This window comes from Engystomops pustulosus, unplaced genomic scaffold (genome assembly GCF_040894005.1).
Source record: "Engystomops pustulosus unplaced genomic scaffold, aEngPut4.maternal MAT_SCAFFOLD_247, whole genome shotgun sequence".
In the NCBI taxonomy this organism is placed as follows: Eukaryota; Metazoa; Chordata; class Amphibia; order Anura; family Leptodactylidae; genus Engystomops; species Engystomops pustulosus.
Window position 1 is genome coordinate 29,627 of NW_027285126.1, and position 15,051 is coordinate 44,677.

The 15,051-nt window shown below is 60.1% G+C and overlaps 1 protein-coding gene across 7 annotated transcripts in view; it reads right to left on the minus strand.

The window, feature by feature from the left end:
- Window positions 1-15,051, minus strand: part of LOC140110320 (centriolin-like) — a 137,613-nt gene that overhangs the window by 17,877 nt on the left and 104,685 nt on the right. For 4 of the 7 annotated variants that reach the window (XM_072132163.1, XM_072132162.1, XM_072132161.1 and 1 more), the window contains 5 exons: window positions 12,161-12,276; window positions 11,561-12,093; window positions 11,447-11,490; window positions 11,320-11,372; window positions 11,044-11,238 (listed from right to left, as the gene is read on the minus strand). In XM_072132163.1, the coding sequence (XP_071988264.1) occupies window positions 11,044-11,238; window positions 11,320-11,372; window positions 11,447-11,490; window positions 11,561-12,093; window positions 12,161-12,276 (941 nt within the window). The remainder of the gene's footprint in view (window positions 1-11,043; window positions 11,239-11,319; window positions 11,373-11,446; window positions 11,491-11,560; window positions 12,094-12,160; window positions 12,277-15,051) is intronic. The other 3 variants (XM_072132160.1, XR_011851419.1, XR_011851420.1) reach the window with 3 other exon arrangements.

The window sequence follows — 15,051 nt, forward strand, 5'->3', positions numbered from 1 at the left end:
TATAGAGACCCCCCCCGTGTCCTGCTGCTGTGTATAGAGACCCCTCCCCCTGTGTCCTGCTGCTGTGTGTATAGAGACACCTCCCCCTGTGTCCTGCTGCTGTGTGTATAGAGACCCATCCCCCCCATGTCCTGCTGCTGTGTGTATAGAGACCCATCCCCCCGTGTCCTGCTGCTGTGTGTATAGAGACCCCTCCCCCTGTGTCCTGCTGCTGTGTGTATGGAGACCCCTCCCCCTGTGTCCTGCTGCTGTGTGTATGGAGACCCCACCCCTGTGTCCTGCTGCTGTGTGTATAGAGACCCCTTCCCCTGTGTCCTGCTGCTGTGTGTATAGAGACCCCTCCCCCCGTGTCCTGCTGCTGTCTGTATAGAGACCCCTCCCCCTGTGTCCTGCTGCTGTCTGTATAGAGACCCCTCCCCCCCGTGTCCTGCTGCTGTGTGTATAGAGACCCCTCCCCCTGTGTCCTGCTGCTGTGTGTATAGAGACCCCTCCCCCCCGTGTCCTGCTGCTGTGTATAGAGACCCCTCCCCCCCCCGTGTCCTGCTGCTGTGTGTATAGAGACCCCTCCCCCTGTGTCCTGCTGCTGTGTGTATAGAGACCCCTCCCCCTGTGTCCTGCTGCTGTGTATAGAGACCCCTCCCCCCGTGTCCTGCTGCTGTGTGTATAGAGACCCCTACCCCCCCCCGTGTCCTGCTGCTTTTTGTATAAAGACCCCTCCCCCCGTGTCCTGCTGCTGTGTGTATTGAGACCCCTCCCCTCGTGTCCTGCTGCTGTGTGTATTGAGACCCCTCCCCCCGTGTCTTGCTGCTGTGTGTATAGAGACCCCTCCCCCCCTGTCCTGCTGCTGTGTGTATAGAAACCCCTCCCCCCCTCCCGTGACCTGCTGCTGTGTGTATAGAGACCCCACCCCCCGTGTCCTGCTGCTGTGTGTATTGAGACCCCTCCCCCCGTGTCCTGCTGCTGTGTGTATTGAGACCCCTCCCCCCGTGTCCTGCTGCTGTGTGTATTGAGACCCCTCCCCCCGTGTCTTGCTGCTGTGTGTATAGAGACCCCTCCCCCCCTGTCCTGCTGCTGTGTGTATAGAAACCCCTCCCCCCTCCCGTGACCTGCTGCTGTGTGTATAGAGACCCCACCCCCCGTGTCCTGCTGCTGTGTGTATTGAGACCCCTCCCCCCGTGTCCTGCTGCTGTGTGTATTGAGACCCCTCCCCCCCGTGTCCTGCTGCTGTGTGTATTGAGACCCCTCCCCCCGTGTCTTGCTGCTGTGTGTATAGAGACCCCTCCCCCCCTGTCCTGCTGCTGTGTGTATAGAAACCCCTCCCCCCCTCCCGTGACCTGCTGCTGTGTGTATAGAGACCCCACCCCCCGTGTCCTGCTGCTGTGTGTATTGAGACCCCTCCCCCCGTGTCCTGCTGCTGTGTGTATTGAGACCCCTCCCCCCGTGTCTTGCTGCTGTGTGTATAGAGACCCCTCCCCCTGTGTCCCGTGCTGTGTGTATAGAGACCCCTCCCCCCCGTGTCCTGCTGCTGTGTGTATAGAGACCCCTTCCCCCCGTGTCCTGCTGCTGTGTGTATAGAGACCCCTACCCCCCCGTGTCCTGCTGCTTTTTGTATAAAGACCCCTCCTCCCGTGTCCTGCTGCTGTGTGTATTGAGACCCCTCCCCCCGTGTCCTGCTGCTGTGTGTATTGAGACCCCTCCCCCCGTGTCTTGCTGCTGTGTGTATAGAGACCCCTCCCCCCCTGTCCTGCTGCTGTGTGTATAGAAACCCCTCCCCCCCTCCCGTGACCTGCTGCTGTGTGTATAGAGACCCCACCCCCCGTGTCCTGCTGCTGTGTGTATTGAGACCCCTCCCCCCGTGTCCTGCTGCTGTGTGTATTGAGACCCCTCCCCCCGTGTCTTGCTGCTGTGTGTATAGAGACCCCTCCCCCCCGTGTCCTGCTGCTGTGTGTATAGAGACCCCTCCCCCTGTGTCCCGTGCTGTGTGTATAGAGACCCCTCCCCCCCGTGTCCTGCTGCTGTGTGTATAGAGACCCCTCCCCCCCGTGTCCTGTTGCTGTGTGTATAGAGACCCCTCCCCCCGTGTCCTGCTGCTGTGTGTATAGAGATCCCTCCTCCTGTGTCCCGTGCTGTGTGTATAGAGACCCCTCCCCCTGTGTCCCGTGCTGTGTGTATAGAGACCCCTCCCCCCCCGTGTCCTGCTGCTGTGTGTATAGAGACCCCTCCCCCCCGTGTCCTGTTGCTGTGTGTATAGAGACCCCTCCCCCCGTGTCCTGCTGCTGTGTGTATAGAGATCCCTCCCCCTGTGTCCTGCTGCTGTGTGTAGAGACCCCTCCCCCTGTGTCCTGCTGCTGTCTGTATAGAGACCCATCCCCCCCGTGTCCTGTTGCTGTGTCTATGGAGACCCCTCCCCCCTGTGCCCTGTTGCTGTGTGTATAGAGATCCCTCCCCCCGTGTCCTGCTGCTGTGTGTATAGAGACCCCCCCCCCTGTGTCCCGTGCTGTGTGTATAGAGACCCCTCCCCCTGTGTCCCGTGCTGTGTGTATAGAGACCCCTCCCCCCCGTGTCCTGCTGCTTTGTGTATAGAGACCCATCCCCCCCGTGTCCTGTTGCTGTGTCTATGGAGACCCCTCCCCCGCGTGCCCTGTTGCTGTGTGTATAGAGACCCCTCCCCCTGTGTCCTGCTGCTGTGTGTATAGAGATCCCTCCCCCCGTGTCCTGCTGCTGTGTGTATAGAGACCCCTCCCCCTGTGTCCCGTGCTGTGTGTATAGAGATCCCTCCCCCTGTGTCCTGCTGCTGTGTGTATAGAGATCCCTCCCCCCCTGTGTCCCGTGCTGTGTGTATAGAGACCCCTCCCCCCGTGTCCTGCTGCTGTGTGTATAGAGATCCCACCCCCCGTGTCCTGCTGCTGTGTGTATTGAGACCCCTCCCCCCGTGTCCTGCTGCTGTGTGTATTGAGACCCCTCCCCCCGTGTCTTGCTGCTGTGTGTATAGAGACCCCTCCCCCCCGTGTCCTGCTGCTGTGTGTATAGAGACCCCTCCCCCAGTGTCCCGTGCTGTGTGTATAGAGACCCCTCCCCCTGTGTCCCGTGCTGTGTGTATAGAGACCCCTCCCCCCCCGTGTCCTGCTGCTGTGTGTATAGAGACCCCTCCCCCCCGTGTCCTGTTGCTGTGTGTATAGAGACCCCTCCCCCCGTGTCCTGCTGCTGTGTGTATAGAGATCCCTCCTCCTGTGTCCCGTGCTGTGTGTATAGAGACCCCTCCCCCTGTGTCCCGTGCTGTGTGTATAGAGACCCCTCCCCCCCGTGTCCTGCTGCTGTGTGTATAGAGACCCCTCCCCCCCGTGTCCTGTTGCTGTGTGTATAGAGACCCCTCCCCCCGTGTCCTGCTGCTGTGTGTATAGAGATCCCTCCCCCTGTGTCCTGCTGCTGTGTGTAGAGACCCCTCCCCCTGTGTCCTGCTGCTGTCTGTATAGAGACCCATCCCCCCCGTGTCCTGTTGCTGTGTCTATGGAGACCCCTCCCCCCTGTGCCCTGTTGCTGTGTGTATAGAGATCCCTCCCCCCGTGTCCTGCTGCAGTGTGTATAGAGACCCCTCCCCCTCGTGACCTGCTGCTGTGTGTATAGAGACCCCCCCCCTGTGTCCCGTGCTGTGTGTATAGAGACCCCTCCCCCTGTGTCCCGTGCTGTGTGTATAGAGACCCCTCCCCCCCGTGTCCTGCTGCTGTGTGTATAGAGACCCATCCCCCCCGTGTCCTGTTGCTGTGTCTATGGAGACCCCTCCCCCGCGTGCCCTGTTGCTGTGTGTATAGAGACCCCTCCCCCGGTGTCCCGTGCTGTGTGTATAGAGATCCCTCCCCCTGTGTCCTGCTGCTGTGTGTATAGAGATCCCTCCCCCCCTGTGTCCCGTGCTGTGTGTATAGAGACCCCTCCCCCCGTGTCCTGCTGCTGTGTGTATAGAGATCCCTCCCCCTGTGTCCTGCTGCTGTCTGTATAGAGACCCCTCCCCCTGTGTGCTGCTGCTGTGTGTATAGAGATCCCTCCCCCTGTGTCCTGCTGCTGTCTGTATAGAGACCCCTCCCCCTGTGTCCTGCTGCTGTGTGTATAGAGATCCCTCCCCCCGTGTCCTGCTGCTGTGTGTATAGAGATCCCTCCCCCTGTGTCCTGCTGCTGTGTGTATAGAGAACCCTCCCCCCGTGTCCTGCTGCTGTGTGTATAGAGATCCCTCCCCCCTGTGTCCTGCTGCTGTGTGTATAGAGAACCTCCCCCCTGTGTCCTGCTGCTGTGTGTATAGAGACCCTCCCCCCTGTGTCCTGCTGCTGTGTGTATAGAGACCCTCCCCCCTTTGTCCTGCTGCTGTGTGTATAGACCCCTCCCCCCCGTGTCCTGCTGCTGTGTGTATAGAGACCCATCCCCCCCATGTCCTGCTGCTGTGTGTATTGAGACCCCTCCCCCCCTTGTCCAGCTGCTGTGTGCATAGAGATCCCTCCCCCTGTGTCCTGCTGCTGTGTGTATAGAGACCCCTCCCCCTGTGTCCTAATGCTGTGTGTATAGAGACCCCTCCCCCCGTGTCCTGCTGCTGTGTGTGTAGAGACCCCTCCCCCCCCCCCGTGTCCTGCTGCTGTGTGTATAGAGACCCCTCCCCACGTGTCCTGCTGCTGTGTGTATAGAGACCCTCCCCCCTGTGTCCTGCTGCTGTGTGTATAGAGACCCCTCCCCCCTGTGTCCTGCTGCTGTGTGTATAGAGACCCTCCCCCTGTGTCCTGTTGCTGTGTGTATAGAGAACCCTCCCCCTGTGTCCTGCTGCTGTGTGTATAGAGACCCCTACCCCTCAGTCCTGCTGCTGTCTGTATAGAAACCCATCCCCCTGTGTCCTGCTGCTGTGTGTATAGAGACCCCTACCCCTCAGTCCTGCTGCTGTCTGTATAGAGACCCCTTCCCCTGTGTCCTGCTGCTGTGTGTATAGAGAACCCTACCCCTCAGTCCTGCTGCTGTGTGTATAGAGACCCCTCCCCCCCTATGTCCTGCTGCTGTGTGTATAGAGGACCCTACCCCTCAGTCCTGCTGCTTTGTGTATAGAGACCCCTTCCCCCCACCCGTGTCCTGCTGCTGTGTGTATAGAGACCCTTCCCCCCGTGTCCTGCTGCTGTGTGTATAGAGATCCCTCCCCCTGTGTCCTGCTGCTGTCTGTAAAGAGACCCTCCCCCCTGTGTCCTGCTGCTGTGTGTATAGAGACCCCTCCCCCCATGTCCTGCTGCTGTGTGTATGGAGACCCCTCCCCTCCGTGTCCTGCTGCTGTGTGTATAGAGACCCCTTCCCCCCATGTCCTGCTGCTGTGTGTATGGAGACCCCTCCCCTCCGTGTCCTGCTGCTGTGTGTATAGAGATCCCTCCCCCTGTGTCCTGCTGCTGTCTGTATAGAGACCCCCCCCTGTGTCCTGCTGCTGTCTGTATAGAGACCCCTCCCCCCCCCCGTGTCCTGCTGCTGTGTGTATAGAGACCCCTCCCCCTGTGTCCTGCTGCTGTGTGTATAGAGACCCCTCCCCCTCTGTCCTGCTGCTGTCTGTATAGAGACCCCTCCCCCTGTGTCCTGCTGCTGTGTGTATAGAGAACCCTACCCCTCAGTCCTGCTGCTGTCTGTATAGAGACCCCTCCCCCTGTGTCCTGCTGCTGTGTGTATAGAGAACCCTACCCCTCAGTCCTGCTGCTGTCTGTATAGAGACCCCTCCCCCCCCCCCCGTGTCCGGCTGCTGTGTGTATAGAGACCCCTCCCCCCCGTGTACTGCTGCTGTGTGTATAGAACCCCTCCCCCTGTGTCCTGCTGCTGTGTGTATAGAGACCCCCCCCCGTGTCCTGCTGCTGTGTATAGAGACCCCTCCCCCTGTGTCCTGCTGCTGTGTGTATAGAGACCCATCCCCCCCATGTCCTGCTGCTGTGTGTATAGAGACCCATCCCCCCGTGTCCTGCTGCTGTGTGTATAGAGACCCCTCCCCCTGTGTCCTGCTGCTGTGTGTATGGAGACCCCTCCCCCTGTGTCCTGCTGCTGTGTGTATGGAGACCCCACCCCTGTGTCCTGCTGCTGTGTGTATAGAGACCCCTTCCCCTGTGTCCTGCTGCTGTGTGTATAGAGACCCCTCCCCCCGTGTCCTGCTGCTGTCTGTATAGAGACCCCTCCCCCTGTGTCCTGCTGCTGTCTGTATAGAGACCCCTCCCCCCCGTGTCCTGCTGCTGTGTGTATAGAGACCCCTCCCCCTGTGTCCTGCTGCTGTGTGTATAGAGACCCCTCCCCCTCTGTCCTGCTGCTGTCTGTATAGAGACCCCTCCCCCTGTGTCCTGCTGCTGTGTGTATAGAGAACCCTACCCCTCAGTCCTGCTGCTGTCTGTATAGAGACCCCTCCCCCTGTGTCCTGCTGCTGTGTGTATAGAGAACCCTACCCCTCAGTCCTGCTGCTGTCTGTATAGAGACCCCTCCCCCCCCCCCCCGTGTCCGGCTGCTGTGTGTATAGAGACCCCTCCCCCCCGTGTACTGCTGCTGTGTGTATAGAACCCCTCCCCCTGTGTCCTGCTGCTGTGTGTATAGAGACCCCCCCCCGTGTCCTGCTGCTGTGTATAGAGACCCCTCCCCCTGTGTCCTGCTGCTGTGTGTATAGAGACACCTCCCCCTGTGTCCTGCTGCTGTGTGTATAGAGACCCATCCCCCCCATGTCCTGCTGCTGTGTGTATAGAGACCCATCCCCCCGTGTCCTGCTGCTGTGTGTATAGAGACCCCTCCCCCTGTGTCCTGCTGCTGTGTGTATGGAGACCCCTCCCCCTGTGTCCTGCTGCTGTGTGTATGGAGACCCCACCCCTGTGTCCTGCTGCTGTGTGTATAGAGACCCCTTCCCCTGTGTCCTGCTGCTGTGTGTATAGAGACCCCTCCCCCCGTGTCCTGCTGCTGTCTGTATAGAGACCCCTCCCCCTGTGTCCTGCTGCTGTCTGTATAGAGACCCCTCCCCCCCGTGTCCTGCTGCTGTGTGTATAGAGACCCCTCCCCCTGTGTCCTGCTGCTGTGTGTATAGAGACCCCTCCCCCCCGTGTCCTGCTGCTGTGTATAGAGACCCCTCCCCCCCCGTGTCCTGCTGCTGTGTGTATAGAGACCCCTCCCCCTGTGTCCTGCTGCTGTGTGTATAGAGACCCCTCCCCCTGTGTCCTGCTGCTGTGTATAGAGACCCCTCCCCCCGTGTCCTGCTGCTGTGTGTATAGAGACCCCTACCCCCCCCCGTGTCCTGCTGCTTTTTGTATAAAGACCCCTCCCCCCGTGTCCTGCTGCTGTGTGTATTGAGACCCCTCCCCCGTGTCCTGCTGCTGTGTGTATTGAGACCCCTCCCCCCGTGTCTTGCTGCTGTGTGTATAGAGACCCCTCCCCCCCTGTCCTGCTGCTGTGTGTATAGAAACCCCTCCCCCCCTCCCGTGACCTGCTGCTGTGTGTATAGAGACCCCACCCCCCGTGTCCTGCTGCTGTGTGTATTGAGACCCCTCCCCCCGTGTCCTGCTGCTGTGTGTATTGAGACCCCTCCCCCCGTGTCCTGCTGCTGTGTGTATTGAGACCCCTCCCCCCGTGTCTTGCTGCTGTGTGTATAGAGACCCCTCCCCCCCTGTCCTGCTGCTGTGTGTATAGAAACCCCTCCCCCCTCCCGTGACCTGCTGCTGTGTGTATAGAGACCCCACCCCCCGTGTCCTGCTGCTGTGTGTATTGAGACCCCTCCCCCCGTGTCCTGCTGCTGTGTGTATTGAGACCCCTCCCCCCGTGTCCTGCTGCTGTGTGTATTGAGACCCCTCCCCCCGTGTCTTGCTGCTGTGTGTATAGAGACCCCTCCCCCCCTGTCCTGCTGCTGTGTGTATAGAAACCCCTCCCCCCCTCCCGTGACCTGCTGCTGTGTGTATAGAGACCCCACCCCCCGTGTCCTGCTGCTGTGTGTATTGAGACCCCTCCCCCCGTGTCCTGCTGCTGTGTGTATTGAGACCCCTCCCCCCGTGTCTTGCTGCTGTGTGTATAGAGACCCCTCCCCCCCGTGTCCTGCTGCTGTGTGTATAGAGACCCCTCCCCCTGTGTCCCGTGCTGTGTGTATAGAGACCCCTCCCCCCCGTGTCCTGCTGCTGTGTGTATAGAGACCCCTCCCCCCCGTGTCCTGTTGCTGTGTGTATAGAGACCCCTCCCCCCGTGTCCTGCTGCTGTGTGTATAGAGATCCCTCCTCCTGTGTCCCGTGCTGTGTGTATAGAGACCCCTCCCCCTGTGTCCCGTGCTGTGTGTATAGAGACCCCTCCCCCCCCGTGTCCTGCTGCTGTGTGTATAGAGACCCCTCCCCCCCTTGTCCTGTTGCTGTGTGTATAGAGACCCCTCCCCCCGTGTCCTGCTGCTGTGTGTATAGAGATCCCTCCCCCTGTGTCCTGCTGCTGTGTGTAGAGACCCCTCCCCCTGTGTCCTGCTGCTGTCTGTATAGAGACCCATCCCCCCCGTGTCCTGTTGCTGTGTCTATGGAGACCCCTCCCCCCTGTGCCCTGTTGCTGTGTGTATAGAGATCCCTCCCCCCGTGTCCTGCTGCTGTGTGTATAGAGACCCCCCCCCCTGTGTCCCGTGCTGTGTGTATAGAGACCCCTCCCCCTGTGTCCCGTGCTGTGTGTATAGAGACCCCTCCCCCCCGTGTCCTGCTGCTTTGTGTATAGAGACCCATCCCCCCCGTGTCCTGTTGCTGTGTCTATGGAGACCCCTCCCCCGCGTGCCCTGTTGCTGTGTGTATAGAGACCCCTCCCCCTGTGTCCTGCTGCTGTGTGTATAGAGATCCCTCCCCCCGTGTCCTGCTGCTGTGTGTATAGAGACCCCTCCCCCTGTGTCCCGTGCTGTGTGTATAGAGATCCCTCCCCCTGTGTCCTGCTGCTGTGTGTATAGAGATCCCTCCCCCCCTGTGTCCCGTGCTGTGTGTATAGAGACCCCTCCCCCCGTGTCCTGCTGCTGTGTGTATAGAGATCCCACCCCCCGTGTCCTGCTGCTGTGTGTATTGAGACCCCTCCCCCCGTGTCCTGCTGCTGTGTGTATTGAGACCCCTCCCCCCGTGTCTTGCTGCTGTGTGTATAGAGACCCCTCCCCCCCGTGTTCTGCTGCTGTGTGTATAGAGACCCCTCCCCCAGTGTCCCGTGCTGTGTGTATAGAGACCCCTCCCCCTGTGTCCCGTGCTGTGTGTATAGAGACCCCTCCCCCCCCGTGTCCTGCTGCTGTGTGTATAGAGACCCCTCCCCCCCGTGTCCTGTTGCTGTGTGTATAGAGACCCCTCCCCCCGTGTCCTGCTGCTGTGTGTATAGAGATCCCTCCTCCTGTGTCCCGTGCTGTGTGTATAGAGACCCCTCCCCCTGTGTCCCGTGCTGTGTGTATAGAGACCCCTCCCCCCCGTGTCCTGCTGCTGTGTGTATAGAGACCCCTCCCCCCCGTGTCCTGTTGCTGTGTGTATAGAGACCCCTCCCCCCGTGTCCTGCTGCTGTGTGTATAGAGATCCCTCCCCCTGTGTCCTGCTGCTGTGTGTAGAGACCCCTCCCCCTGTGTCCTGCTGCTGTCTGTATAGAGACCCATCCCCCCCGTGTCCTGTTGCTGTGTCTATGGAGACCCCTCCCCCCTGTGCCCTGTTGCTGTGTGTATAGAGATCCCTCCCCCCGTGTCCTGCTGCAGTGTGTATAGAGACCCCTCCCCCTCGTGACCTGCTGCTGTGTGTATAGAGACCCCCCCCCTGTGTCCCGTGCTGTGTGTATAGAGACCCCTCCCCCTGTGTCCCGTGCTGTGTGTATAGAGACCCCTCCCCCCCGTGTCCTGCTGCTGTGTGTATAGAGACCCATCCCCCCCGTGTCCTGTTGCTGTGTCTATGGAGACCCCTCCCCCGCGTGCCCTGTTGCTGTGTGTATAGAGACCCCTCCCCCGGTGTCCCGTGCTGTGTGTATAGAGATCCCTCCCCCTGTGTCCTGCTGCTGTGTGTATAGAGATCCCTCCCCCCCTGTGTCCCGTGCTGTGTGTATAGAGACCCCTCCCCCCGTGTCCTGCTGCTGTGTGTATAGAGATCCCTCCCCCTGTGTCCTGCTGCTGTCTGTATAGAGACCCCTCCCCCTGTGTGCTGCTGCTGTGTGTATAGAGATCCCTCCCCCTGTGTCCTGCTGCTGTCTGTATAGAGACCCCTCCCCCTGTGTCCTGCTGCTGTGTGTATAGAGATCCCTCCCCCCGTGTCCTGCTGCTGTGTGTATAGAGATCCCTCCCACTGTGTCCTGCTGCTGTGTGTATAGAGACCCCTCCCTCCCGTGTCCTGTTGCTGTGTGTATAGAGATCCCTCCCCCCGTGTCCTGCTGCTGTCTGTATAGAGACCCCTCCCCCTGTGTCCTGCTGCTGTGTGTATAGAGACCCCTCCCCCCGTGTCCTGCTGCTGTGTGTATAGAGATCCCTCCCCCTGTGTCCTGCTGCTGTGTGTAGAGACCCCTCCCCCTGTGTCCTGCTGCTGTGTGTATAGAGACCCCTCCCCCCCGTGTCCTGCTGCTGTGTGTATAGAGATCTCTCCCCCTGTGTCCTGCTGCTGTGTGTATAGAGATCCCTCCCCCTGTGTCCTGCTGCTGTGTGTAGAGACCCCTCCCCCTGTGTCCTGCTGCTGTGTGTGTAGAGAACCCTCCCCCCCGTGTCCCGTGCTGTGTGTATAGAGATCCCTCCCCCTGTGTCCTGCTGCTGTGTGTATAGAGACCCCTCCCCCCGTGTCCTGCTGCTGTGTGTATAGAGATCCCTCCCCCTGTGTCCTGCTGCTGTGTGTATAGAGACCCCTCTCCCCCGTGTCCTGCTGCTGTGTGTATGGAGACCCCTCCCCTCCGTGTCCTGCTGCTGTGTGTATAGAGACCCCTCCCCCCCAGTCCTGCTGCTGTGTATATAGACCCCTCCCCCCGTGTCCTGCTGCTGTGTGTATAGAGACCCCTCCCCCCCAGTCCTGCTGCTGTGTCTATGGAGACCCCACCCCCTGTGTCCCGCTGAGTGTATGGAGAACCCCTAACCCTCACTGTGTCCTGCTGTGCGGCCTCCAGTTCCTTCTCCTCGGCAGATCTCTGCAGCAGCCTCAGACGCTCATCTGTTGTCCACTCCTGGTCCCGCAGCAGCCTGAGCCTCGCCGTGGCCTCCACAATGTCCTCCTGCAGAGCCGCCTTCTGCTGTAATACATGGCTCTGCTGATTGGTGGCGCTCTGCACATCCTGGGGAGAGCAGTGACACATGAGTGCACAGGCAGCGGCCTCCTGCGGGGGGAGCCCTCACACTGCGCTGCGGCTCTCTACCTGCTGCAGGAGTCTGAGCTCCTCCTTCAGACAGTCCAGCTCCCGGGTCTGGTCTGTAACGAGAAGACGCAGCCATCAGTCCCGGCTCCACGAGCCGCCACTTACCGCAGCAGCGCTCAGGACTCACCCTCCAGCCTCCGCAGAGCCCCGGCCTCCACCTCCGACAACTCTCTGAGGACAAAGGCACCTGTCAGCAGCATATCACCATAGCAACAGCCAACCAGGCTCCGCCCACACTTACCTTTTCCTCTGCACCAGTCTTTGCTGCAGCTGGAGGTTGTCATCATGCAGGTCCTGCTGCTGGGTGCTCAGGGCGTCCACCCTCTTCTGCAGGTCCCGCTGCTGGGTGCTCAGGGCGTCCACCCTCTCCTGCAGGTCCTGCTGCTGGGTGCTCAGGGCGTCCACCCTCTTCTGCAGGTCCCGCTGCTGGGTGCTCAGGGCGTCCACCCTCTTCTGCAGGTCCCGCTGCTGGGTGCTCAGGACGTCCACCCTCTTCTGCAGGTCCTGCCGCTGGGTGCTCAGGGCGTCCACCCTCTCCTGCAGGTCCTGCTGCTGGGTGCTCAGGGCCTCCACCCTCTCCTGCAGGTCCTGCCGCTGGGTGCTCAGGGCGTCCACCTTCTCCTGCAGGTCCTGCCGCTGGGTGCTCAGGGCGCCCACCCTCTCCTGCAGGTCCTGCCGCTGGGTGCTCAGGGCGTCCACCTTCTCCTGCAGGTCCTGCCGCTGGGTGCTCAGGGCGTCCACCCTCTCCTGCACCTGCTGCAGCTCCTGCTTTCCCTGCAGACACGGGGGTCATGAATACCAGGTGCTCCCTGCAGCACATCTCACCTGCAGCACATCTCACCTGCAGCAGCAGTGACTGTGTCTTCTCCAGGTCAATCATCTTCTGGTTGTGCTGCAGCTTCAGTGCCTTAAGTTCATTGTCCTCAATCTGCTGCATCTCCAGGACGCGCTGCAGCTCTGGGAGCACACCATGATGTCATCAGACGGGGGGAGGGGGGTGATGTCATCAGACGGGGGGGGGGGATAATGTCATCAGACAAGGGGGGGGAGATGATGTCATCAGACGGGGTGGGGGGGGGATGATGTCATCAGTCACACAGCCAGGGGGGGGGGGGGGAGATGATGTCATCAGTCACACAGCCGGGGGGGGGGGGGGAGATGATCATCAGTCACACAGCAAGGGGGGGAGATGATCATCAGTCACACAGCCAGGGGGGAGATGATCATCAGTCACACAGCCAGGGGGGAGATGATGTCATCAGTCACACAGCCAGGGAGGAGATGATGTCATCAGTCACACAGCCAGGGGGGAGATGATGTCATCAGTCACACAGCCAGGGGGGAGATGATGTCATCAGTCACACAGCCAGGGGGGAGATGATCATCAGTCACACAGCCAGGGGGGGAGATGATCATCAGTCACACAGCCAGGGGGGAGATGATCATCAGTCACACAGCCGGGGGGGGGGGAGATGATGTCATCAGTCACACAGCCAGGGGGGAGATGATGTCATCAGTCACACAGCCGGGGGGGGGGAGATGATGTCATCAGTCACACAGCCAGGGAGGAGATGATGTCATCAGTCACACAGCCAGGGGGGAGATGATCATCAGTCACACAGCCAGGGGGGAGATGATGTCATCAGTCACACAGCCAGGGGGGAGATGATGTCATCAGTCACACAGCCAGGGGGGAGATGATCATCAGTCACACAGCCGGGGGGGAGATGATCATCAGTCACACAGCCGGGGGGGAGATGATGTCATCAGTCACACAGCCAGGGGGGAGATGATGTCATCAGTCACACAGCCGGGGGGGAGATGATGTCATCAGTCACACAGCCGGGGGGGAGATGATCATCAGTCACACAGCCGGGGGGGAGATGATGTCATCAGTCACACAGCCAGGGGGGAGATGATGTCATCAGTCACACAGCCGGGGGGGAGATGATGTCATCAGTCACACAGCCAGGGAGGAGATGATGTCATCAGTCACACAGCCAGGGGGGAGATGATGTCATCAGTCACACAGCCAGGGGGGAGATGATGTCATCAGTCACACAGCCAGGGAGGAGATGATGTCATCAGTCACACAGCCAGGGGGGAGATGATGTCATCAGTCACACAGCCAGGGGGGAGATGATCATCAGTCACACAGCCAGGGGGGAGATGATCATCAGTCACACAGCCAGGGGGGAGATGATCATCAGTCACACAGCCAGGGGGGAGATGATCATCAGTCACACAGCCAGGGGGGAGATGATCATCAGTCACACAGCCAGGGGGGGAGATGATCATCAGTCACACAGCCAGGGGGGAGATGATCATCAGTCACACAGCCGGGGGGGGGGGAGATGATGTCATCAGTCACACAGCCAGGGGGGAGATGATGTCATCAGTCACACAGCCGGGGGGGGGAGATGATGTCATCAGTCACACAGCCAGGGGGGGAGATGATCATCAGTCACACAGCCAGGGGGGAGATGATCATCAGTCACACAGCCAGGGAGGAGATGATCATCAGTCACACAGCCAGGGGGGAGATGATCATCAGTCACACAGCCAGGGGGGAGATGATCATCAGTCACACAGCCAGGGGGGAGATGATGTCATCAGTCACACAGCCAGGGGGGAGATGATGTCATCAGTCACACAGCCGGGGGGGAGATGATGTCATCAGTCACACAGCCAGGGGGGAGATGATCATCAGTCACACAGCCAGGGGGGAGATGATCATCAGTCACACAGCCAGGGGGGAGATGATGTCATCAGTCACACAGCCAGGGGGGAGATGATGTCATCAGTCACACAGCCAGGGGGGAGATGATGTCATCAGTCACACAGCCAGGGGGGAGATGATCATCAGTCACACAGCCAGGGGGGAGATGATCATCAGTCACACAGCCAGGGGGGAGATGATCATCAGTCACACAGCCAGGGGAGAGATGATGTCATCAGTCACACAGCCAGGGGGGAGATGATGTCATCAGTCACACAGCCAGGGGGGAGATGATGTCATCAGTCACACAGCCAGGGGGGAGATGATGTCATCAGTCACACAGCCAGGGGGGAGATGATCATCAGTCACACAGCCAGGGGGGAGATGATCATCAGTCACACAGCCAGGGGGGAGATTATGTCATCAGTCACACAGCCAGGGGGGAGATGATGTCATCAGTCACACAGCCAGGGGGGAGATTATGTCATCAGTCACACAGCCAGGGGGGAGATGATGTCATCAGTCACACAGCCAGGGGGGAGATGATGTCATCAGTCACACAGCCAGGGGGGAGATGATCATCAGTCACACAGCCAGGGGGGAGATGATCATCAGTCACACAGCCAGGGGGGAGATGATGTCATCAGTCACACAGCCAGGGGGGAGATGATCATCAGTCACACAGCCGGGGGGGGAGATGATCATCAGTCACACAGCCAGGGGGGAGATGATCATCAGTCACACAGCCAGGGGAGAGATGATGTCATCAGTCACACAGCCAGGGGGGAGATGATCATCAGTCACACAGCCAGGGGGGAGATGATCATCAGTCACACAGCTGGGGGGAGATGATCATCAGTCACACAGCCGGGGGGGGAGATGATCATCAGTCACACAGCCGGGGGGGAGATGATGTCATCAGTCACACAGCCAGGGGGGAGATGATGTCATCAGTCACACAGCCAGGGGGGAGATGATGTCATCAGTCACACAGCCAGGGGGGAGATGATGTC